At 42.8% G+C, this 24,766-nt stretch overlaps 1 protein-coding gene across 2 annotated transcripts in view; it reads right to left on the reverse strand.

Annotated features, from left to right (window-relative positions):
- Window positions 1-2,445: 2,445 nt before the first annotated feature.
- The window catches only part of mmp23bb (matrix metallopeptidase 23bb), a 28,388-nt gene continuing 6,067 nt past the window's right edge, over window positions 2,446-24,766 (reverse strand). Inside the window, exons 3-8 of one of the 2 annotated variants that reach the window (XM_087993356.1) lie at window positions 22,008-22,144; window positions 18,451-18,618; window positions 11,550-11,714; window positions 9,477-9,587; window positions 6,609-6,738; window positions 2,446-4,564 (exon numbers count right to left, since the gene is read on the reverse strand). In XM_087993356.1, coding sequence (XP_087849482.1) covers window positions 4,345-4,564; window positions 6,609-6,738; window positions 9,477-9,587; window positions 11,550-11,714; window positions 18,451-18,618; window positions 22,008-22,144 — 931 coding nt within the window. In that variant the 3' untranslated portion in view covers window positions 2,446-4,344. The remainder of the gene's footprint in view (window positions 4,565-6,608; window positions 6,739-9,476; window positions 9,588-11,549; window positions 11,715-18,450; window positions 18,619-22,007; window positions 22,145-24,766) is intronic. The other variant, XM_087993357.1, reaches the window with a different exon arrangement.

The following is a 24,766-nucleotide window of genomic DNA, read 5'->3' on the forward strand; positions in this document are numbered from 1 at the left end:
TCCAAAGTTGAGAGTGCTGACTTATTAGGACAGATTGAGTAGGACGATACTCATTGGAATTTAGAAGAATGAGGGAGAAATTTATAGAAGCACGTAATATTATGAAGGAAATATATAATCTAGAAGTAGGGAGGTTGTTTCCTCTGGCGGATGAAACTAGAACTAGGGGGCATAGCCTCAAAATAAGGGGGAGCAGTTTTAGGACTGAGTTCAGTAGGAACCTCTTGTGAATAAGTGGAATTCCTTGCCTCAGCGAAGCAGTTGAGGCTATCTTGTTGAATGTTTTTAAGGCAAGGATAGATTTTTGAAAAGTAAAGGAATTAAGTGTTACGGTGGGCAGGCAGGTGGAGCTGAGTCCATGATCTTCTGGAATGGTAGATAGGCCAAATGGCCTACTCCTGCTCCAATTTCTGATGTTCTTATGATCTTGTGATTTTCTTTTCATTAAGTTAATTCAGGGATAAATATTGGTCTGGTAGAACCTCTACTTGTATTTAAAATAGTGTCATGAGATCTTTTATATTGACCCAAACAAGCAGTGAAGTCTTGATTTAATATCTTATCCAAACGATAGCATCTCTGTCAGTGCAGCATCTTTTCAGTATTGCAACTAAGTAACAATTTTGATTTTTGTACACAAACCTTGGACTAGGACATGAACCCAGAGGCTAATGTTCCCAAATCAGGAAAGGCTAATATGTGTACAATGTGATGCTGAGATTATAGGGAGTGAGATGGATAGTTCTTGTTTGTTTTTGTGCAGCAGTTTCCACACTGTCTGTGACAAAGAGCCACAACTAATCCCCAGTAACTGCCCCTTTGACCTGGAGAAAGTGAGACGAGTTAAAGGAAAAGTCGTGTAAAGTAAGAATGAGCTCAGCCAGACGAAGGAGGATACTGTTGGATGGGAACTGTTCAGGCCCCTTTTCAGTGATATTTTTGCACTTACATGGTGTACAGGAGGTGACTAGGGCCAAAAAAACTCCTTCCTCACTGTGCAAGCCCTTATTCACACCTTCCAGGTGAAACAGCATTTTGCTTGTACTTTCTTCAACCTAATCTACTGTATTTGCTGCTCTCCTTTGCATTGGCAAGACCAAATGCAGACGAGATGACCACTTTGCAGAATGCCTTCACTCTGTAAGGATGACCCTGCCCCTCCAGCTCCTTGTCATTTCAATAAACCACCTTTTGGTGGCACGGTGGCTCAGTGGTTAGCACTGCTGCCTCACAACGCCAGGGACTCGGGTTCGGTTCAAGCCTTGGGTGACTGTGTGGAGTTTGCACATTCTTCCCGTGTGTGCATGGGTTTCCTCTAAGTGCTCTGGTTTCTTCCCACATTCCAAAAAGATGTGCAAGTCAGGTGAACAGGCTAAATTGTTCATAGTGTTAGGTGCATTAGTCAGGGGTAAATGTACAGAAATGAGTCTGGGTGCGTTACTCTTCAGAGGGTCAGTGTGGACTTGTTCGGCTGAAGGGCCTGCTTCCATACTGTAGGGAATTTTATCTTCTCTCATGCTCCATTTCCTGGGCCTGCTACAATGTTCCAATGAAACTCAACACAAGTTGGTGGAACAACACATAATTTTCCACTTAAGCACTTTGCAGCATCTAGGACGCAACATTGAGTTTCATAACTTCAGAGCATGACCTCTGTCCTTCATTTTTATTACACTGCTTCCCCCTCCAATCGCTCCCATGCTGGTAATGACTTATTTGTTTCTTGTCTTGTTGTCTTTGCCCTCAGCAGAGTAGACCCATCTTCTCCTTTTCACAACTGCATTTGCCCCCCTATATATCTTCTACTACCATTAGCAATGCCTTTGTCTTTTGTTCTGGGCACCCTCACAATCTGTTACACTTACTGTGATCAGATCTTTGCTTAAGCCTGTCAGTTGTCTTCTTATCTTTAATCATTACCCCATGCTATTGAGCAGAATTGACTAACTAATATGGTTCAGTGACACTGCTTTAGCCATATGCATTATTTTAGTAACTTTATGTGTACAACATAACACAGACAAAACTACCTGTCCATGTGCATGCCAACATGTCAAAGAGTCATACAGCACAGAAATAGATCCTTCAGTCCAACTTGTCTGTGCTGATCAGACATCCCAATTTGAGCTAGTTCCAGTTTTCAGTGTTTGGCCAATGTCCCTCTAAAACCTTCTTATCCATAAACCCATCCTGATGCATTTTAAATGTTGTAATTGTACCTGCCTCTACCACCTCCTCTGGCAACTTGTTCTGTACATGCACTGAAAATGAGTTGCTGGAAAAGCGCAGACAAGTTGGACTGAAGGGTCTATTTCTGTGCTGTATGACTCTTTGACACTGTCCAGTCACCAAGTGACCAAAGATCTCAACACAAAAACATTTGACCAGTGCTTTCTAACTCATTTACCAAACAAATATACAAGAATTCACATGCAAACTCTGTGAGCCATCTGATCATAGCCCTGAGCCAAGGTCAGTTACGCATTGTTTTTATTTATGAATGAGAAATACAATTTGTCACCTGTGGTTGGTGGCTAAAACATTACAGGATTACAAACTCGTTAGGGAATATCAGTGAAGGGACCATTGCTGGCAAAGATCCTTTGTCAGGGAGAGAAAAAGTCACAAATCCATTGATTTCCCCCATTCAACCAGTTCGGACACATTGGCTACATCATTGAATCAAAAATCAGAAGGGTTTGTTTTCAAATGTCACTCCAGCGACTGAAACCCATAACCTAGGCTGACACTCTTGTATAACATTGAAATACTTTTTCCTTGAATGAGACTTTAGACCAATCTCCCTTTCTTTCCACAGCATTTACCTATGAAACAATGGGTCATTTGACTGGACAGATGTTAGGGTTGGGATTCTTGAACATGGCTGAGAGCACACCCAAGTGATTACCAGTATCTTCTGTACTTACTTTTGTTTAATCTTGATTCATGTGAAATGGCTGATACTTGTGTGGTGAACATTCATTATCCATGTCTAAATGCCCTTCCACAAATGATTTATTGTTTCAGTGCAAGTTGATGTTTATTAATGAAATGGCACAGTTACATGAGTGACCACACTCATTCTGCATTGCTGCTTATCTGTGGTGATATGGCTGAATGAGGAAATGAACAAAGAGGTGTTGGAACAGTCCTCTCACTTCACCTCTGAACACATGGGTCATATTTCTCACTGTATATTGTACGGTTAAAGTGTAGAAATAAAAGTGGACATCTATAATGGAACTGTAAATTTTTTCCCGTCATTTAGGGCAGAAAAGTGAGCCGGATCCATCATGTAAACTTGTCATCTAATTTAATCTTGCAATTTCTGAAGGAATATGAGAGTTTGCTGATTCTTCATTTGCTCAATAGCTAAAAGGGTCTGTTCTATGCTGTGTGACTCTGAGACTAATTCTTGTGTGATAACATATGAAAGTGTAAAACCTGAAAAATTCCCTTTTTCACGTTCCTATTTCACAGAATCTTCTATTCTCCCTTTCCCAGTTCAAGAGAAGGGAATTGAGGTCAGGATACATCAGTCTTCATGAAGATTGACTGTGCACCAGACTGATTCCCAGAATGGCAGGACAGCCATATGAGGAAAGACTGGATCGATTTGACTTGTATTCACTGGAATTCAGAAGAATGAGGGGGGATTGTGTAGAAACACAAAATCCTGATGGGACTGGACAGGCTAGATGAGGAAAGAATATTCCCGATGTTGCGAAAGTCCAGAACAAGGGATTCACAGTCTAAGAATAAGGGGTAAGCTATTCAGGATGGAGATGAAGAAGAATTTCTTCACTCAAAGTTGTGAACCTGTGGAATTCTCTCCTGCAGGAAGCTGGTGGGGCCAGTTCATTAGATATATTCACGAGGGAGCTGGAGGTGGTGCTTGCAGCTAAAGGGAACAAAGGATATGGAGTGAAAGTGGGAATGGGATACTGAGATTGCGTGATCAGCCATGGTCATACTGAATGGTGATGCAGGCTCGAAGGGCCAAATGGCCTACTCCTGCAGCTATTTTCTATGTTTCTTTGACTTGGCTTTGCACTCACCCCATTGCAAAGCAGACAGAATGTGTTGCTCTCCCCTTTCCAAATGGGAATGTTTTCCTCATACACAGTGCTCACCAACAATCTCAGGGAATTCATATGAAGCTGATTAAATGTACAGTTTCAGTTAACAGCATGACTCAAATCCATGACCATCTGGTTGGGCAGTCGCTGATGTTGGTTGAGTGACTGTCCAATGACATTGTCAAACAATTGTTTATAACTAGGTCATTGGCCTCCCTGATCATCTTTACATGTTTACAATGGTTTGGATCAATTTCACTCTCACTCATCCCGAGTGGGAGTTGAGACCTTGTGGCTTATCAATATCATTGTCTTCCTTGACTCTGATCCACCAAGAATTGGCCTGAATCGTCAATGTTTTCTGTCGGATTTGGCATGTGTACAGCCCCTCATTAAACTCGTTTGCTACAATGCTGAGATCCTGGTTTTTCACAATGAAGTATCCAGGCACTGAACTGGCCAATAATTCTCCATCCTTGTACCAACTGAAAGAAACAAGCCAAATACTAATTATTGTAGCAGGATGAGGAAAACCTGCATTTATTTAGCACAATATCCCAAAAAAAAAATTCTGGGAGAAGTCTCAAGCGAAACATATTATTCATTTTACACATTACATCCGCAAACAATAGTGAGATGAATGGATAGTCTAATTTTGTTTTTAAGAACTAAAATCTCCTGTGGATTGTAATGAGGCATCCTAACCAGGATACAAGAAGAACAATACAGCAGGTTGCTCAATAATCATATGAGCCTCATGTAATAGAAACTGTCCTGGATATATAATCAATAAGGAGGTTTTGTGGGCAGTGTCCCTGCCTCACAGGCTCAAGATCTAGGCCCAAGTATCACTCCAGGACCTTTTGGTCAAGGAAGGTGTGTTCAGAACCCAGCCTAAGTCGTCAATGTCAAACAGGAAACTGAATCAAAGCAGAACAGGGGCAGCAAGCCCAGTGAACCCTAGACGTCAAGGAATATTGAGAGCTTGCTCAGAAAAAACGAAGGAAATTTAGTGCATTACAAACAGGGGAAGCCCTTCCAAAGTGTAGAGTTTAGGAGATTGTCTAAAAAAGAAATCAGGAAGGCAAAGAGTTGCCATGAAATATCCTTAGCAGATGGAACCAAGGAAAACCCCAAGGCTGTTTGTAAGTACATTAAGAGTAAGATGATTACCAGGAAAAGAGCAGGACATTAGAGACCAAATCGGCAACCTGTGAGTGGAGCCTGAGAACATGGGTGAGGTCTTCAATAAGTACTTCTCATCTGTGTTCACAGAGAAGACATAATAGCTAGGGATTTCAGTTGGGATGGTGAGGTTCTAGAACACATTAAGATTAATAAGGGAGAGGTATTAGATGTTTTAGCAGGCGTACAAATGCATTAAATCCTGGTGCCTAATGAAATGTATCCTAGGCTGCTATGGGAAGCAAGGCAGGAGATTGCTGGGTTCCTGGTGGAGATATTTAATATTTCACTGGCTACAGTCAAAGAACCAGACGACTGGAGGATAACTAATGCAGTTCCTCTTTTTCACCCAGGTGGTGGTAGATATATGGAACACGCCGCTGACAGGGTGATGATGAAGGCAGGTACTCTTGCAACATTTAAAAAGCATCTGGATAAGCAGTTAAATTGCCAGGGCATAGCAGGCTAAGGACCCAGTGCAGGTTAATGGGATTAGTTAGTTTTGTGTTGGTGGGCTAAAGGGCCTGTTTCTATGCTGTACGACTCTGACTGTATGAGAACGAAAGCCCAGGAGAGATTCGCGATTGGTTAAATGATGGAAAGAACTTTGGAATCTCGATCATCACTATGCATTGTCTGCAATATGCAAATAAAAGTGCATGTTGTGATAGCAACTTCGACTCCCTGAGAGATCCATAACATGTGGAAATGATCTGCTGCTGATAGCTTTGCAGTTCTGCTTTCAATTGGGTGTTAGAAAAAATGTAAGATGTGTATTTATTTCTTATTTATGGTTTTAGGACATCCCAAAGTGCTTTACAGGCAATGAAGTGCTTTCTGAAATGCTGTAGTACTGTTGTAATGTCAGAAACGCAGCAGGTCATTTGCATAAGAGATCCTACAAGTGGCAACCTGATAATGACCAGGCTTCTGTGTTAATGATATTGGTTGACAGGTAAGGCCTTTTTTCTTCTTCCATACTGCTGTTAGATCTCTTATATCCAATTGACAGCTAATGTGACCTTGATTCAATGTCTCATCCAAAAGCCAGTATCTCTGACAATACAGTGTTCTGACAGTGCTGCACTCAGACATCAGTCTGTGATGTGTGCTTAGGTCTCTGGTGTGTGTTTCAAACTGACAATGAATTGCACTGGAAAACATTAAAACTGCTATGTGAGCCCATGTTGCTCTGGTTGTGCTGTACTACTATTGGCAAAGGGAGAAATGGTCATCAGGATACTGGGACAATTCTCTGCTACTCTTTGAATAATGGTATACAATATAGCAGAGTTCCACAGCATTAATGCACAATTACAGTACACTTGATTCAATGAAACTCACCTGACATTGAGAGGAGTTGCACGTGAGAGAGTTTTTCCACATCTGAAGGTCACTATACGTCCTTTGGACACATATTTCATCCTGATATTCCGAGGGAGAGAAGTGGTCGTAACTGCTGTATCTGGTGGTTCTGAATGCAAATAGTCATAAAGTCATAGAGATATACAGCATGAAACAGAGCCTTCAGTCCAACTCATCCATGCCGACCACATGTCCTAATCTAATCCAGTCCCATTTGCCAGCATTTGGCCCAGATCCCTCTGAACACTTCCTATTCATATAGCTATCCAGACGCCTATTAAATGTAATTGTACCAGAGTCCACCATTTCCTTTGGCAGCTCAATCCAAACAGGCACCACCTTTTGCATGAAAAAGTTGCCCCTTAGGTCCCTTTCAAATCATTCCCCTCTCACCCTAAACCTACGCCCTCTAGTTCTGGATTCTCCCATCCCAGGAAAAAGACCTTGCCTAAAGTCTGTTACGAAGTCAGAATTGCTTACATCTCCAGCAGCAAGATATCTATCCATGGATCTATTGCTCAGTTTACTTGAAGTTGGACCTGTTTTCTAATCTGGTCATGGAATGTGGGGTCATTGGCATTCTTTGTCCATCACTAGTTGTAGTGGAGACAGTGAGCAGACTTGTTAAACCTCTGCAATCTGCAGTGCCACTAGGAAATAAATTTAAAGATCTTCACCCAGCAGTAAAGGAACTGTAAAATAGTTCCAAATCATGATGTGAAGGGACTTGGTGGGGACCTTACAGGTTTTCCCATACACCTGCTGCCCTTAGACTTCTTTGTGATGAAGGAAGTGAATGTTGAAGGTGGTGGATACGGTTACAATCAAGCCGGCTACTTTGTCCTAGATGCTGTTGCGCTTAAGGGTTGTTGAAGCTGCATTTATCCAAGCACGTAGGGAGTACTCCATTACATTCCTGACTTGTGCACTTTTGATGGTGGGCAGGCATTGGAAAGTCAGAAGGTGAGTTACTGAATACTGAATTCCTAGCCTCTGACCGCCTCTTGTAGCCACAGTATTTATATGGCTGATGCAGTTTAGCATCTGGTCAGTGGTAACACCCAAGTCTTCAATAGTAGGAGATTCTGTGATGGAAATGCCATGGAAAAGACAGGCACTCTCACCTCACTTCTGGAGTTTTGTTCATATTTTGACCAAAGTTGTGAAGAGTTCAGGAGCCAAGTGGCCCTGATGGACACCAAATTGAAAGTGGAACTGAAATTATCAAACATAAAGCAAATAAAAGGAGCCCCAAAACCAAAGATTTATAAATTGAAAATTAACCATGAATTCTGCTTAGTGTTTATTTAAAAGAAAATTTTTTTATGGTTTGCCCTTAATCTTTCATTAATATTTTAACAGTTCTGACTCCTGCTTGGAGTGCCAGGTGTAGGTGATGGGACACAAAACGAATTAAATTAAATTCTGTCCAGTTCTGATGAAGGGTCACAAGACACGGAATGTTCACTCTGACTCCTCTCCACAAATGCTGCCCGACCTGCTGAACTTTTCCAGCAATTTCTGTATTTGTTTCTGATTTCAGCATTCAAAGCTCTTTCGGTCTTTATTTAAACAAGTTAAATTCTCTTCCAAGATTGTCCTATAGGTCTCCAAGAATTGAAGATTAGCCACTCGGGGCACTGTTATAAGCAAAATGCAGGAGAAAACTCACAGGAAACTTGAGAAGTAATTGATTTTTCTTTGATGGATTACTAGTTCTGAAAGTACTGAAGATTGGGAGCAAATGTTTAACAGACAGTCATGAATTATTCAACAAGAGACATCACTGTTGATACAACTGCATTGCAAGATCGGCATGTCAAGCCATCCATGGCAGAAGTGAGACAGTTGGAGGTGGACGATCATGTGGGGGAAATTCCAGGAATATATGGGACCAGGGTTGGAAATTCCATGTAGCAGCTTTTACACAAGAAAGATCAATTGAAATAATAGCTTTCTAAATGTGAAGAAGCTATCAAGCAGTGAGAGATTTAGGAGCCCAAGTACTAGTGACTAAAAGCTAGTGGGCAACTGCAAAAGACAATTGAAAAGACTAATTCAATGTTGGCTTTATCTGAAGGGGGCTGTAATTTATTCAAGGGTCTAATTGAAAGGGTTTGTCTGAGCTGGGCACTACTTTCCATATGGAGCAATTGACTTTGGAATGTGTACTGCATGGATTCATTGGAATGACACTGGGACTAAGAACAATTAAGTTATGAAAAAAGGTTGCAAAGACCAGGACTGTATTCACCAGTGCATGGAAGGTTAAACTTGATCTAATTGAAACATTGTGATCATTAAAGAATGTTATCGAGTAGTTGGATAGAAACTTTGGATGGGAGACTTCAGCATAAGGAGCCATGAACTTGGAATTCATACCAGGCTATTCAGGGGCAATGTCAGGAAACACTTGCAGATATTGGGAACTCTGCCAAACATTAGCGAGACCTTCTTAAAGTGATTAAATTTTCAAAACTGAGACTGTTAGAAGAGGCTATTAAGAAACAAGTTGGTGACATAGAGCCAACCAGTCAGTCATGATTGAATTGAAAACAGAATGGTTTTGTGGGGCTGAATGGCCTCCTGCAGATGTGCATTGAAAGCACCATGCAAAAGGTAGGTACCATCATAGACTCTAATCAAACAGCTGGTAGGTCTGGGTTTCCATAGTGCACGTGGATATCTAGCATCCACTTGTTTTCTCACCCTTTCCACCTGCAAAAGCAGGGACTTGGGTAATTGCAATAAAGAATGCTTCCATGATGCAGAATTTCAGACCCCACAATATTTGCTCTGACTGAAAGATCATTTTCATTGCAGATCTCAGGCTGAATTGAAACTCACCAAAACACAGGTCACACACTTTGGGGCAATGCTTCTTCATGAAAGAGCGTCGTTTTTCACAGAATCCAAGACGAGCCCAGGGATCGCATAGCCTCTTCTTATCAATGCATCCTGTTGGGGATGGAGAAAGAGTATTACTGGAGGATGGCATGTTGCAGATAACATACCAGAATCAGAGAGTGAAAAATCACCCAGGTTAATGTCATGTGACCATCTCATAGCCTAGTTAGGCATGTACTGTAACTGAGCATTTGTTTGGAAGCAAATCACACTCCTGTGTCGGGTCATCTTTAGCTACTCCATCAATGACCTTCTTCCAATCTCAGGCTAGAATTGGAAAGCTCGCTGATGATTGCGCAATGTTCATTAGCATTTGTAACCCCTCAGATACTGAAGCAGCTCATGTCCCGGACAGTAGCCAGGTTTAGGCTGAGAAGTAGGAGAACGTGAGGACAGGAGATGCTGGAGATCAGAATAGAGAGTGTAGTGCTGGAAAAGCACAGCAGGTCAGGCAGCATCCGTGGAGCAGGAGAATCGACATTTCGAACAAATAACATTCACATCTCATGAGTACCTCGTAATGACCATGGCCAGCAAGAGAGAATCCAAAAATTGTCCCTTGACATTCAATGTCATTACCATTTCCTAATCCTCCTTTATCAACAACCTTGGAATTACCATTGACCAGAAACTGAATTGGATTAGCCATGTAAAAACTGTGGCCACAAGACTAGGTTAGAGGTTAGGAATTCTGTGGAGAATACTCGCTTCTCCTCCCCCAGTACCTGTCCACCATCTGTAAGGCATTAGTCAAAAGTGTGATGGAATTCCCCCACTGCCTGGATGAGTGCAGCTCTAACAACACTCAAAACACCATTCAGGACAAAGCAGCCCGATTAATCGGCAACCCATTAAACACTTTCAACATTAACTCCCACTACCAACACACACAAAGACAGCAGTATGTATCATTTATAGAATGCACGGCAATAAGCCATCAAGGATCCTTAGACATCATGTTCCAACCTTGCAAACTGCACCACTTGCAGGTTGCCCTCTAAGCCATTCCCCGGGTCCTGATTTGGAAACATATCAACATTCCCTCAGTCGTGGGGTCAAAATTCTGGAACACTGGCCCTAACTACATTGTGGGCAACACTACCTAACACTGGGTGTATCAGAAGGCATCTTACTCTGGGGCAATGCTTCTTCATGAAAGAGTGCATTTTTCACAAAATCCAAGACAATTAATTATGGACAGGCAATAAATGCTAGCCTTGCCAACAACATTCACATCCTATGAGTGAATAAAAATAAATAAATATGTGGTGAATAGTGACCTGGGCAAGGACCTCAGCTGTCAACCCCTGGCATAGGAAGGAGTCACATTTGCTGGAGTAAAGAATGAGAGAAAAACAGCAATAGACGCTGTACATGAAATTCACATCTTTCCACTTCATTTTAAAAAAAAAGAAGGAAAAAATTGTCATATGGTTTGGAAACAATACTGATTGGATAGCTTCAGGGAGCCAACTCACACTTGATGGGCCAAATGGCTTCTTTCACTTTAGTACAATACTCTGGAAATGAAAATACTAGTATTTGATTAATATTCATAGCCCTGATATTTGTATAATCAGCAACAGTCCATATGGAACAGACAGTTATAAATATAGCCATCATTAATCTAACTCATCACATAAGCATCTGCAATTCTCAGCAAGCCATATAGATGAGGAGGTATCTGGCAGCTGCTACATTAAACAGGGCATAACTCCAGATGTTGCAATATTATAATATGATTCGCAAAACCTTTCTAATCTGAGAGACTAAAGCTAGTTCATTTCTTCCTTTGTAAAATATATCATTATTTGACCCATAAATACAGAATTTTCTCAGACAGAAGATGATCACTTGGTCCATTCCCTCTATGCTGGCTGTCTGTCCAACTACTTCCCACTATCCCTCTGCTCCTTTTTAAAGTACTTACCCAGTTCCCTTTTGAATGTTATCCTTGAATCATTTTCCCTTTTCAGGTTGCACCCTCCCAATTGGAGTAAATAATAATCATACCGTACAATCTCTGGATTCCCCAGATGTCATCCTGTGTGATCCTTCGCTGTCCTGTAAAGGTTGCATTGGGATGCATCAATGCACTCGTATTGCGGGAGTGCATCAGCCCAAGTGCATGCCCAATTTCGTGAGCTGCTACCTGCACCAAATCATTGAGCCAAACACCTGTCAAAAGAGCAGAGTGCAGCCAGTCAGAGTCCAGCAGGATGGAGAGGGCCAAGAAGCACAAATTTGTTCCTCTGAGACAGGTAAGAAGGGGTAAGTTTAAGGAACCTTGGATGACGAGAACAGAGGAGCTTCTCATCAAAAGGAAGAAGGCAGCTTACGTAAGTTGGAGGAAGCAAGGATCTAGCATAGCTTTAGAGGATTACAGGCTAGCTAGAAAGGAGCTCAGAAATGGACTGAGGAGAGCCAGGAGGGGGCACGAAAAAGGCTTGGCAAGAAGGATTAGGGAGAACCCAAAGGCATTTTACTCATATGTGAGGAATAAGAGAATGATCAGGGAGAAGGTAGGGCCGATCAGGGATAGCGTAGGGAACTTGTGTGTGGAGTCTGAGCAGATAGGGGAAGCCCTAAATGAATATTTTGCTTCAGTTTTCTCTCAGGAAAGGGATCCTGTTGTGAATGAAAACTTTGAGGAGCTGGGATACAGGCTTGACCAGATCAAGATTGATGAAGTTCAAAGTTTGGGAGAAGACTTGTAGCTCAGGTGCACGTTGTTGTGGTTCTGTTCGCCGAGCTGGGAATTTTGTGTTGCAGACGTTTCGTCCCCTGTCTAGGTGACATCCTCAGTGCTTGGGAGTCTCCTGTGAAGTGCTTCTGTGATGTTTCCTCCGGCATTTATAGTGATTTGTATCTGCCGCTTCCGGTTGTCAGTTCCAGCTCTCCGCTGCAGTGGCCGGTATATTGGGTCCAGGTCTATGTGCTTATTGATTGAATCTGTGGATGAGAGCCATGCCTCTAGGAATTCCCTGGCTGTTCTCTGTTTGGCTTGTCCTATAATAGTAGTGTTGTCCCAGTCAAACTCATGTTGCTTGTCATCTGAGTCTGTGGCTACTAAGGATAGCTGGTCATGTCGTTTCGTGGTTAGTTGGTGTTCATGGATGCGGATTGTTAGCTGTCTTCTTGTTTGTCCTATGTAGTGTTGAATCAACTCCACACTCACAGGAATCCGATTCACTAGAGAGGAAGAAAAGGACAACCAACTCCCATTCCTTGACGTGATGGTACAGAGAACACCAAACGGAGAATTCACCACAAACGTATACAGGAAAGCCACACACACAGACCAAGACCTAAACTATGAAAGCAACCACCTCAACACACGCAAAAGAAGTTGCATCAAAACACTGTTCAAAAGGGCCACAACACACTGCAGTACACCAGAACTGCAAAAAGAGGAAGAAGAACACCTATACAATGTATTCGCCAAAAACAGATACCCCTGCAATTTCATCAACAGATGCCGAAGGGAAAGACAACGGAACGATGACATGCCACAACCCAAAGGACTAGCCACACTACCATACATCAAAAACATTTCTGAACTGACAGCCAGACTACTGCGACCACTAGGACTCATAACAGCACACAAACCAACAGCCCTCTCAGACGACAACTCACCAGGTCGAAGGACCCAATACCCAGCATGAGCAAAACCAATGTACTGTATAAAATCCCATGCAAGGACTGCACAAAACACTACATAGGACAAACAGGAAGACAGCTAACAATCCGCATCCATGAACACCAACTAACCATGAAACGACATGACCAGCTATCCTTAGTAGCCACAGACTCAGATGACAAGCAACATGAGTTTGACTGGGACAACACTACTATTATAGGACAAGCCAAACAGAGAACAGCCAGGGAATTCCTAGAGGCATGGCACTCATCCACTGATTCAATCAACAAGCCCATCGACCTGGACCCAATATACCGGCCACTGCAGTGGACAGCTGGAACTCACAACCGGAAGCGGCAGATACTATAAGTGCCGGAGGAAACATAACAGAAGTGCTTCACAGGAAGCTCCCAAGCACTGAGGATGTCACGTAGACAGGGGATGAAACGTCTGCAACACAAATTCCCAGCTCGGCGAACAGAAACACAACATTGATGAAGTTGATGAGCTGGAAATTTTGGAAAAAATTTAAGATTGATAAATCCACAGGGAGCCAGACCAGATTTATCCTAGGCTGCTCCAGGAAGCAAGAAAGGAGGTTGCTAAGCTACTGGAGAGGATCTTTGCCTCCTCACTCTCCACAGGAGTCATACTGGAAGATTGGAAGGAGGCGAATGTCGTTCCTCTTTTCAAGAAGGATAATAGGGAAATCCCTGGCAATTACAGACCAGTCAGTCTTATGTCTGTGGTCAGCAAAGTTTTGGAAAGAATTCTGAGAGATAGGATTTATGATTATTTGGCAAAGCATAGTGTGATTAAAGGCAGTCAGCATGGCTTTGTGAGGGGCAGGTCATGCCTCACAAATCTTATTGAGTTCTTTGAGGAAGTGTCAAGACAGGTCGATGAAGGTCGAGCAGTAGATGTGGTGTATGTGGACTTCAGCAAGGCATTTGATAAAGTTCCTCATGGTAGACTCATTCATAACATCAGGAAGTATGGGATACAGGGAGATTTAGCTATCTGGATTCAGAATTGGTTGACTGACAGAAGGCAGAGAGTGGTTGTAGATGAAACATATTCTACCTGGAGGTCAGTGTTGAGTGGGGTCCCGCAAGGCTCTGTCTTGGGCCTCTGCTCTTTGTAGTTTTTATAAATGACTTGGATGAGGAGATTGAGGGGTGGGTTAGTAAATTTGCAGATGACACAAAGGTTGGAGGTGCCGTCAATAGTATTGAGGACTATTGCAGGCTGCAGCGTGACATAGACAGGATGCAGAGCTGGGCTGAGAAATGGCAGATGGAGTTGAACCTCGATAAATGCGAAGTGATGCATTTTGGAAGGTCGAACTCAAATGCTGAATATAGGATTAAAGACAGGATTCTTGGCAGTGCAGAGGAACAGAAGGATCTGGGTGTGCAAGTACATAGATCCCTCAAAGTTGCCACCCAAGTGGATAGGGTTGTTAAGAAAGCATATGGCGTTTTGGCTTTCATTAACAGGGGTATCGAGTTTGAGAGCCGCAAGGTTTTGCTACAGCTCTACAAGTCCCTGGTGAGACCACACTTGGAATATTGTGTCCAGTTCTGGTCGCCCCACTATAGGAAAGATACAGAGGCTTTGGAGAGGGTGCAAAGAAGGTTTACCAGGATGCTGCCTGGACTGGAGGGCTTGCCTTATGCAGAGAGGTTGAAAAAGCTCAAACTTTTCTCTCTGGAGAGAAGGAGGATGAGAGGTGATCTGATTGAGGTATACAAAATAATGAGAGGAATAGATAGAGTCAATAGCCAGAGACTTTTTCCCAGGACAGGATTGACTGGTATGTGGGGTCATAGTTTGAAGATATTAGGAGAAAGGTATAGAGGAGACGTCAGAGGTAGGTTCTTTACACAGAGAGTTGTGAATGCATGGAATGCATTGCCAGTGGTAGTGGTGGAAGCAGAGACATTAGGGACACTTAAGCGACTGCTGGACGTGCACATGGATAGCAGTGAGTTGAGGGGTGCATAAGGTTAAGTTATTATATTTTACATTAGGATTAAACCTCGGCACAACATCGTGGGCCAAAGGGCCTGTTCTGTGCTGTAATTTTCTATGTTCTATGTTCTATGAATGGATAGTGACTAAACATTCTGTAAGAGCAGGAGGAGCCCTTATATCCAACACCTCAGTGTGTCAATCCCAGTAACTCAGCTTCTAGAGCCAACCTTCGCTCAGTGGCACCTATCTCACCTCAGAGTCCATAGGTTAAGGATTCAAGTCCTAATCCAGAGACAAGACAATTGAGGTTGGCATCCCAGTGAAATACTGTATTTGGGACAGTATACTCACAGTGGCCTCATTGTCAGAGGGAATGTTTCTCAGTTAAACGAAGGCCCAGTTTCTGTCAGAGGAGTGGGGAATCAACATTCTCCTTCCTTGCTGCTGTACCTGGTGGTGCTAGCATGAAGGATTGTTATGGGACTTTACCGAACCACCCGGCTCAGGGAAATCCACATTTGTAGAATGATCAAGTGGCTTCATCCAGTATGGCACCAGGGTCCTGTGATGAAGTTTTGATTTTTTGCTGTGCTTCAAGACTCTGGTCCGTCACTTTCTTAACAACAGAATATTGATTCAATATCTTTAATATCTTAGTCAACAAAAACACTGCAAGCTCGTTCTTGACACTTTCAATTAATCCCCAACAGAGCAGCTATTTGAGAGAGAGCTTCTGATTTTCATGTGTAATGAAATCAGGCATCGTGAACAAACACAGTGCTGGAGAAACTCAGCAGATCTGACAGCATCTGCAGAGAGAGAAACAGAGTTAATGTTTCGAGTCCAATGTGACTATCCTTCAAAACGTCCTGACATAATCCCTGACAACCTAACTCTTACTTTAATGTCATTCCCTACATCTAAAGCCATTATAGTGCAAATTACTCTAATACTTCCTCTTAATTCCTACTTCAAAAACTGGAAGAGAGTGGCTGATCTCATCTTCTTACATCTCTGATAAATTTATGCACAGATTTCAAGATTCCACTGATTGCAAAACAGGAGGAAACAACTTTTCTTGTCTGATCAGGAGCTGGACCTCCTCAGGGACCATCTTTTTCCCAATTTGACAACTTGGCTGTATCATCAGTGCTGGAGAAGAGCAGTTAGATTATTTACTTACAGTGTGGAAATAGGCCCTTCGGCCCAACAAGTCCACACCGACCCTCCGAAGGACAACCCACCCAGATCCATTCTGCCTACATTTACCCCTTCACCTAAAACTATGGGCAATTTAGCATGGCCAATTCACATAATCTGCACATTTTTATGACTGTGGGAGGAAACTGGAGCAAACCCATGCAGATACGGGGAGAATGTGCAAACTCCACACAGACAGTTGCCTGAGGCGAGAATTGAACCCTTGTCTCTGGCGTTATGAAGCAGCAGTGCTAACCACTGTGCCACCGTGCCACCAGGGGGACAGCATGTAAAAACCACACAGACAGTTACTCAAGGCTTGAATTGAATACTGTTCCCTGGCTCTGGGAACTGCAGATCAGGCAGTTGAAACTAGCACACATCAAACGTGAGGGTAGAATGCTACTGTGGGTCATTCTGAACTGCTTTGCACCTCAGAATGACAGATAATTGTTGTCTATTGAAAATGGCAATGCATATATTGTTATCTGAGGTGACACTCCATCTAGGTGACTCAGTGGCTCATTGGTGAGCACTGCTGCCTTCCAGCGCCAGGGAACAGGTTTCAATTCCAGCCTTGAGTAATTGTCTGTGTGGAATTTACATGCTGTCCCCCTTTCTGCATGGCATTCTTCCGGGTGCTCTAGTTTCCTTCCACGGTCTAAAGACATGCAGGTTAAGTTGATTGGCCATGCTAAATTGTATTGTAGTCTCCATGGATATGCAGGCAAATGTGAGAACTGCAGATGCTAGAAACCAGAGTTTAGATTAGAGTGGTGCTGGAAAAGCATAGCAGGTCAAGCAGCATCCGAGGAGCAGGAAAATCGACGTTTCTGGGAAAAGCCCTTCATTAGGAATGGAGGCAGGGGGCCGCCAGGGTGGAGAGATAAATGGGGGGGGGGAGCTAGGAAGAAGGTAGCAAAGAGTACAATAGGTGAATGAGGGTGGGGATGAAGGTGATAGGTCAGAGAGGAGGGTGAAACGGATAGATGGGAAGGGAGATTGGCAGGTAGGACAGGTCATGAGGACGGTGGAAGTTTGGAACTGGGGTAAGGTGGGAGGAGGGAAAATGAGGAAACTGGTGAAATCTACATTGATGCCCTGGGGTTGAAGTGTTCTGAGGCGGAGGATGAGGTGTTCTTCCTCCAGGCGTCGGGTGGTGAGGGAGCGACAGTGGAGGGGGCCCAGGACTTGCATGTCCTCGGCAGAGTGGGAGGGGGAGTTGAAATGTTGGGCCACGGGGCGGTGGGGTTGATTGGTGCGGGTGTCCCGGAAATGTTCCCTATTTGTCTCGACATCCTGGAGGCTCCTGCCTCCGTTCCTGATGAAGGGCTTTTGCCCGAAACATCGATTTTCCTGCACCTCGGATGCTGACTGACCTGCTGTGTTTTTCCAGCACCACTCTAATCTAAAATGCATGAATATGCAGACTAGGTGGGATCGCCTTGGTAACTGTGTGGTTATGGGGATCGGATGGGATGCTCTTCAGCGGGTCAGTGCAGACTGAAAAAGCTGAATGGCCTCTTTCCACACTGTAGTGATTCAATATTTTTACAGCAACTCAGTTTCTAACCAACTGTGGTAGAATCTTACTGTTTCTAGAGCTGAAAATGTGTTGCTGGAAAAGCGCAGCAGGTCAGGCAGCATCCAAGGAGCAGGAGAATCGACGTTTCGGGCATGAGCCCTTCTTCCTGAAGAAGGGCTCATGCCCGAAACGTCGATTCTCCTGCTCCTTGGATGCTGCCTGACCTGCTGCGCTTTTCCAGCAACACATTTTCAGCTGTGATCTCCAGCATCTGCAGTCCTCACTTTCTCCTCTTACTGTTTCTACCAAAGAATTTCACAAGAATACGCATTTTTTTACGTAATGATCAGTTCAGCATCTCAGCAGGGATTTGAATTAGTGCCTTAAATTACGCTGGTCCCCACCGCAAAGGGGAGATGTGGGTCACCGGTGCCTGACAGCACTTTCTCAGTACTGCAGTGAGACTCTGAACCTGGATTCTGAGTTCAGGTTTCGGCAGCAGCATTAATACCCGTTACCTCTCAATGCAGAGGAAAGAGTGCTACTTGATACAAAACGTTTACCGTCAATACCTTGTTTCCAGCTGAACCGGGACTTCCCCAGGATCCAGAACTCATGGTTGTCGAAGTGAATCTCACCAAGTGGTGGCAGGAAAGCATGACCGAGCTCACCATTGAGGCCATCGAAGCAAGGGTGAAGTGGAGCAAACCAGCAGTCAGTGTGATTAAACGTGTAAAACCCTGGAAAGCATTTAAAGTCCGCTTGAATTAAAAAAAAAATTGTTTTGAGCTTCATTCTATCCACAAATCATTTTGTGGAGTGCATTTCTTACTATTTGTTGGGATACCTGTAGTTCATCCCTTCATTGGTCACAGATGCTATTGGCAAAGCCAGCATTTGTTACCCAACCCTAATAGTCCTTGAACTGAACAGTTTATTCAGCCATTTCAGAGAGAGCAGTTAAGCATTGCCATGGGTCTGGGGTCACGACTGTACACCAGACTGAGTAAAGACAGTGGATTTCCTTCCCTAAAGGAAATTTGTGAAGCAAATGGGTTTTTAATGACCATTGACCTTAGTTTTGTGTTCACCACAGAGACGAGCGTTTCAAACCCAGATTGCAACACCCATGTTCCCCAGGCCTCTATCTTCAAGAGTTTTGAAGAATGAGAGGTGATCTCATTGAAATAGCTTAAGGAAAATACAGGTTAGATGAAGGTAAAATGTTTCCTCTGGTTGTGGAGTCAAAAGCCAGGGGACACAGTTTAAAAGTAAGGGGGAATTCCAGAAGAGTCTGAAATTAGGAGTATTTTTCACTGAAGGTTGCAAACCTTTGGAATTCCCTACCACAAAGGTCTCTCAGTCTGTTTAAGGTAGAAATTAATAGATTTCTGATTACCAATGGCATATGGGTTAGGGGGATAGGGTGAGCAAAAGGTATTGAAGTGTTTGATCAGCCATAATTGTATTGAATGGTGGGACAAGCTTGAAGGGCTGAATAGCCTACTCCTATTTACCTGGGCCTTTTATTACAACCCTCATGACACTACCACATAACCACCTTGTCCACCTGTCATGAGTAATTTGTGCATTGGCCAGTTTCACACAGGAACATCTAGAATTGGCAGGCGAGAGGTTAGATCCACCCCATAATGCATGATGGTTGGACAGTCATGTCTAAGAACCTCCTCTGCATTCCCTACCTCCAAGCCATGTAGCTAAAAACAAGGACTGCAGATGCTGGAAACCAGATTCTAGATTAGAGTGGTGCTGGAAAAGCACAGCAGTTTAGACAGCATCCGAGGAGCAGGAAAATCAACGTTTCGGGCAAAAGCCCTTCATCAGGAATAGAGGCAAAGTGCCTGCTGGGTGGAGAGATAAATGAGAGGAGAGTGGGGTTGGGGAGAAAGTAGAATAGAATACAATAGGTGAATGGGGATGCGGATGGAGATGATAGGTCAGGGAGGAGGGTAGGGGAAGGTAGGAAAGAGTACAATGGGTGAATGGGGGTGGAGATGAAGGTGATAGGTCAGAGAGGAGGGTGGAGTGGATAGGTTGAAAGGAATGTAGGCAGGTAGGACAAGTCATGGGGACAGTGCTGAGCTGGAAGTTTGGAACTGGGGTGAGGTGGGGGAAGGAGAAATGAGGAAACTGGTGAAGTCCACATTGATGCACTTGGGTTGATGTGTTCCGAGGCGGAAGATGAGGCATTCTTCCTCCAGGCTTCGGGTGGTGAGGGAGCGGCGGTGAAGGAGGCCCAGGACCTCCATGTCCTTGGCTGAGTGGAAGGAGGAGTTGAAATATTGGGCCTGGGCCTCAGGGAGGTGTGGTTGATTGGTGCGGACACCCTGAACTGCTGTGCTTTTCCAGCACCACTCTAATCTCCATGTTGTCAGATAAGAATCATCCATTGTAGCTGACAATTGCTTTATAGCAGAGAGCTTCCCAGCAGCAAGAATAGCAAAAGGAGAGGGTTTGGATGACTGTAGAGAAGATATTCAGACCTGACATGATGCAGAGAAACATCATGAGCTTGATTCCTAAAATCAGGGATTGAATTTTGTGAAAAAGAAACAGAATAATTTATCAGATTTGAGGTTAAAAAAATCTAGATGTCCTTCACTAGAGGGCAACGTGGAACAGACTTTCAACAGGGGTCTGGGGATTTAGGAACAGAATACTACTTAAATGGAGAAATACTGCAGAAAACCACAACACAAATGGATGTGAGAATACTTGCAAACAAAATACTGAAAACCAGCACACAGAGGCAGCAAGCAATCAGGAAGGCTAATAGAATATGATCCTTATTTCAAAGGGGTTTGAGCATAAGTGTCAGGAGGTCTTACTGCACCTGTACAACGTGTTAGTGAGATCACAGCTGGAGTGCCGTGAGCAGTTTCAGTGCACTTATACAATAAAATACATTACTTCATTTGAGGCAGTTCACAGAATATTCACTAGGATGGAGGGATTGTCTTACGAGCAAAGACTAAACAGGTTGGGGCTCTACCTATTGGGCATTTAGAAGAATGAGAGGTAATCTTATTGAAACAGATAGGATTTTTAAGAGGTTTGACAGGGTAAATGTTGAGAGGATGTTTCCCCTCATGGGACAGTCTAGGACTAGAGGGCAGTGTTGCAGAAAACAAAAAGGTGCCAATTTAAGACTGAGATGAGAAAGAATTTCTTCTGCTATGGAGAGTCTTTGGAACTCCATGTCACAGACAGCTGTAGGGGCATTGTATATATTTAAGACTGAGAGATTTTTGATAGGTAGAGGAATCAAGGGTTACAGGGAAAGGGCAAGAAAGTGGACATGTGGAATATTGGGTCATCCATGACCCTTTTGAATGGCAGAGCAGGCTTGAGGGGCCAAATGGCCTGCTCCTGTTCTTATTTTATTACGGTGTTATTATGAAAAGCCTTCGTTAAGACAGAGACATTTTGGTGGTTGATTGAAACTGTTCCCCAGGGAATGGTGGAAGCAAGGTCATGGAATACTTTCAAGGCAGAGGCAAAGAGATTCTTGATGAATAGGGGAGCAAAGATTACCCTGGAAGGTGTGGCAGAATGTGGAGTTGAGACCACAATCAGACCAGCCGTGCTCTTATTGAATGATGGAGCAGGATTGAGCTTTCCAAAATGGCCTCCTCTTACTCTCCATGGAATTTGTGAAAGAGTTGCATTTTTACAATATTCCAGCAGCTCCTTTATTGGACATCTGACAACTACATGTGGAATTTGAACCCATATGTTTTAGGATCATTTGTCCACAGCAGCAAGATTGTTAGTTTCAGAAACATAACAACTACAGCACTAACGCTAGAAACTGACACTGGTTCAGAATCCTGTCCGGCTAAAAGAATGATTTGCATTTTCATAACCACCTTATATCAGAGAGGTTTTTTTTTAAACAGCCAAATAGGTATTTTAAAGTATTTGTAACATAGAAAACATGGCAACCAAGTGCAAACAACAATCCCACTTAAAATGTCTGCAGTCATAACTAAATAACGTGTCTTTTTGTGATACTAAGTAAGAGAATATGCCATATTGCAAAGTCAGTACACAAAGGGCAACAGCCTCAGAAGAAATGGAAAGAAACTGCATTGAAATCAGAGCCCACCGATTTTGATATCTGCATCCTTCTTTGGTGGCACCTCTGTGAAAGTCAAAGGTGACACATCACTCCACATTACAAACGCTATGGCAATGGCCTTCCTGGTGTCATGTTTATTCAGAGTGCTTGGAAACTGCACAATCCTGTGGAGAAATACAAGAGTTTCAGCTTGGAAAAGGCTTTGTCTCTAACCCATTGGTCTACAATGGTCTTATGATGATATTTCTGTCTCAGTGAGAGTGACACTGACTTTGGACACAAGTGTAATGGTCTGGCAGGAGCCATCTGCTGCCTATCTCTCCAATCTGCTCAATGGCTCAGACTTACTTACCTTTAACTCTATTGGTTAAAAAACATAATTTCAAAGGAGTTGAGGATTTCAATCAAACCTGTGGAAGATGATCAAACTAAAACTGATTTTCAAAATTCACTATTCTCGATAGTTTTGCCATCTTTTCAGGATGGTCCTGGAGTCTTCAAGAATTAGAATCACAGAATGATCACAGCTTAGCCCAGTGAAGTGTTGACCCTCTATAAAGAGCAATTTAGCATTTCCCACCCATCATCCCATCCCTCCCTACTACCTAACCTATCTCCAGTTTTCCAACTCCTCAGTTCATCTTTTGAAAGTCAATTAGTTCTTCTTTCGTGGTCTGGCAAGGGAAAATGTTCAGAACTACTTGAAAATGGCAGGGGAGTGGCACAAGGGGGATTACTTTTTCGAAAGACAGGCACAGAAATGGCAGGCCAAATGGTCTCATTTTGTGCATGAACCAATCTATGACTCTACAAATAAATTCAGTTCTGAGGAAGAGTCACCGCACCTAAAACATTAACACTGATTTCTCTTCACAGATGCTGTCAGACCTGCTGAGCATTTCTGACTATTTCTGTTTTTGTTTCTGAATGACAGCATCCGCAGTTCTTTTGTTTTTTATTTTGTTAGTGACCTCAGTTGATATCATGGCCTGATGCTCCCCTGTGTGGTCATGATCTCGGGAGAAATAGGAGGAGGTATCTGAGTGCTGGTACTCAGCCTCTGCAATGCAGAGGTCAGGACACCAGAAAAAAAATAAAAGGGGATAAACAAAGTTTCTTCATGCTCTTGTTATGACATGGCGGTGAACCCCTCTGTTAATTCAACCAAACACCCAAAAAGGCTTCCCTTTCTCTTACCTGCGTATTACCTGCCTCCAACTCAATAACAATATACTGTTCCAATAAAACACTTATTAAAATTACATCAACTTAATTTCAAAACCATACAGCGGCTGTGGGCTTCGGTCTCTTTCTTTTTCCAGCTGAGATCTCCCTGGGTCGTCTTCTTTCGTTTTACTGTGAATATGTTTCATATGAAAAGGTACCTTTGATAGAGAATGTTTTGATGGCAGTTACTCTGTCTGACTTTCAAACTGCCTGCCTTTTTTTTAATCCCAGTTCTTAGAGCCTCATAGCTCTTATCTATTTTTAAGGCCCACACCCATCCATCAAAATTAGTATGCTTAATTCTTTCAAACTCAACATAAGTCTGACCTGGTTCCTTCTTTATGTTTCTGAACCATTGTCTAAACACTTCTGGTACCAATTTATAAGCGCTCAAAATAGCCTGCTGATATCTGCATAATCACTTGACCCCTCATCTGACAGCACTGCAAATACCTCACTAGCTCTGCCTACCAGGTTAGTCTGAACTAGCATTACCCACAAGTCCTCTGACCACTCCATCTGTCTAGCCAATCTTTCAAATGAAACAAAGAAGGCTTCGACATCTGTCTCATCCATATGTGGCAATATTTTAACATATTTGTATACATCACTACCTTCTCTCTTCATCTACATCTGTTAACTTGACTTTCCTGACTAACACACAACTTCTGAAGTTCAAATTCTCCCTCCTTTTCTTTTTCCTCTCTATCTTTTTCTTCTCTCTCTTTCTCTCTCACGGCTCTTCTTTCACTTTCTTTACCTTCTAACTCTATTTTCCTCAATTGTAATTTAAGATTTTTTTTTAACTCTACTGAACTTGGCTGTTTCTCTGACACACCTAAGTGCTTGACCAACTCCCTTACAATTTAAGTTTTCCTTTTGTCCCTGGTAAGACCCAATTCTAATCTATTTGCTAATTCTAAAAGTATAGCCTTTCTCTGCCTTTCTTGGCAAATTTGGGAATTATCTTCAAACAGAACCTCTATCAATCTTAAGAACCATTACTCTTACTTTTAATTTAACAACTGCAAGTAACTAAAATTAAACAAATTGTCTCACCTACATTTTATTTAAAGATCTGGGACACTAACTGGCAAGTGTTTAAATCTGCTGGGAGCTTATGTACCCCAAATCTGTTTAAATTAGTCCAAATTTCACACAGGATCTGTCTAAACCTTTACAAATCATGGATTGGAGACCCCAAACTGTTATGACATGATGGTGAACCCGCTCTGTTAATTAAGCCCAATACCCAGAAAAGCTCACCTCACCTCCTGTTCTGTTAAAACATGAATGACAGAGAATTACCAACTTGCACTATTTAAACAAAATAAGATCAATTTATTCTTGAACTCTAAAAGTGAACATTAAACAATGACTATTCACAACTCTAAGCCCCTCTTTCTCTTAACTGCTTATTATCTGCCTCCAACTCTAACAATATACTGTTCCAATAAAACTCTTATTAAAATTACATCAATTTAATTTCAAAACTATACAGTGGCTGTCATCTTCAGTGTCTTTCTTCTTCCACCTGAGGATTTCCCTGAGAATATGTT

The sequence above is a fragment of the Chiloscyllium plagiosum genome, unplaced genomic scaffold (assembly GCF_037043375.1).
Source record: "Chiloscyllium plagiosum isolate Xiang-an unplaced genomic scaffold, Cpla_swu_hap1 HiC_scaffold_13, whole genome shotgun sequence".
In the NCBI taxonomy this organism is placed as follows: Eukaryota; Metazoa; Chordata; class Chondrichthyes; order Orectolobiformes; family Hemiscylliidae; genus Chiloscyllium; species Chiloscyllium plagiosum.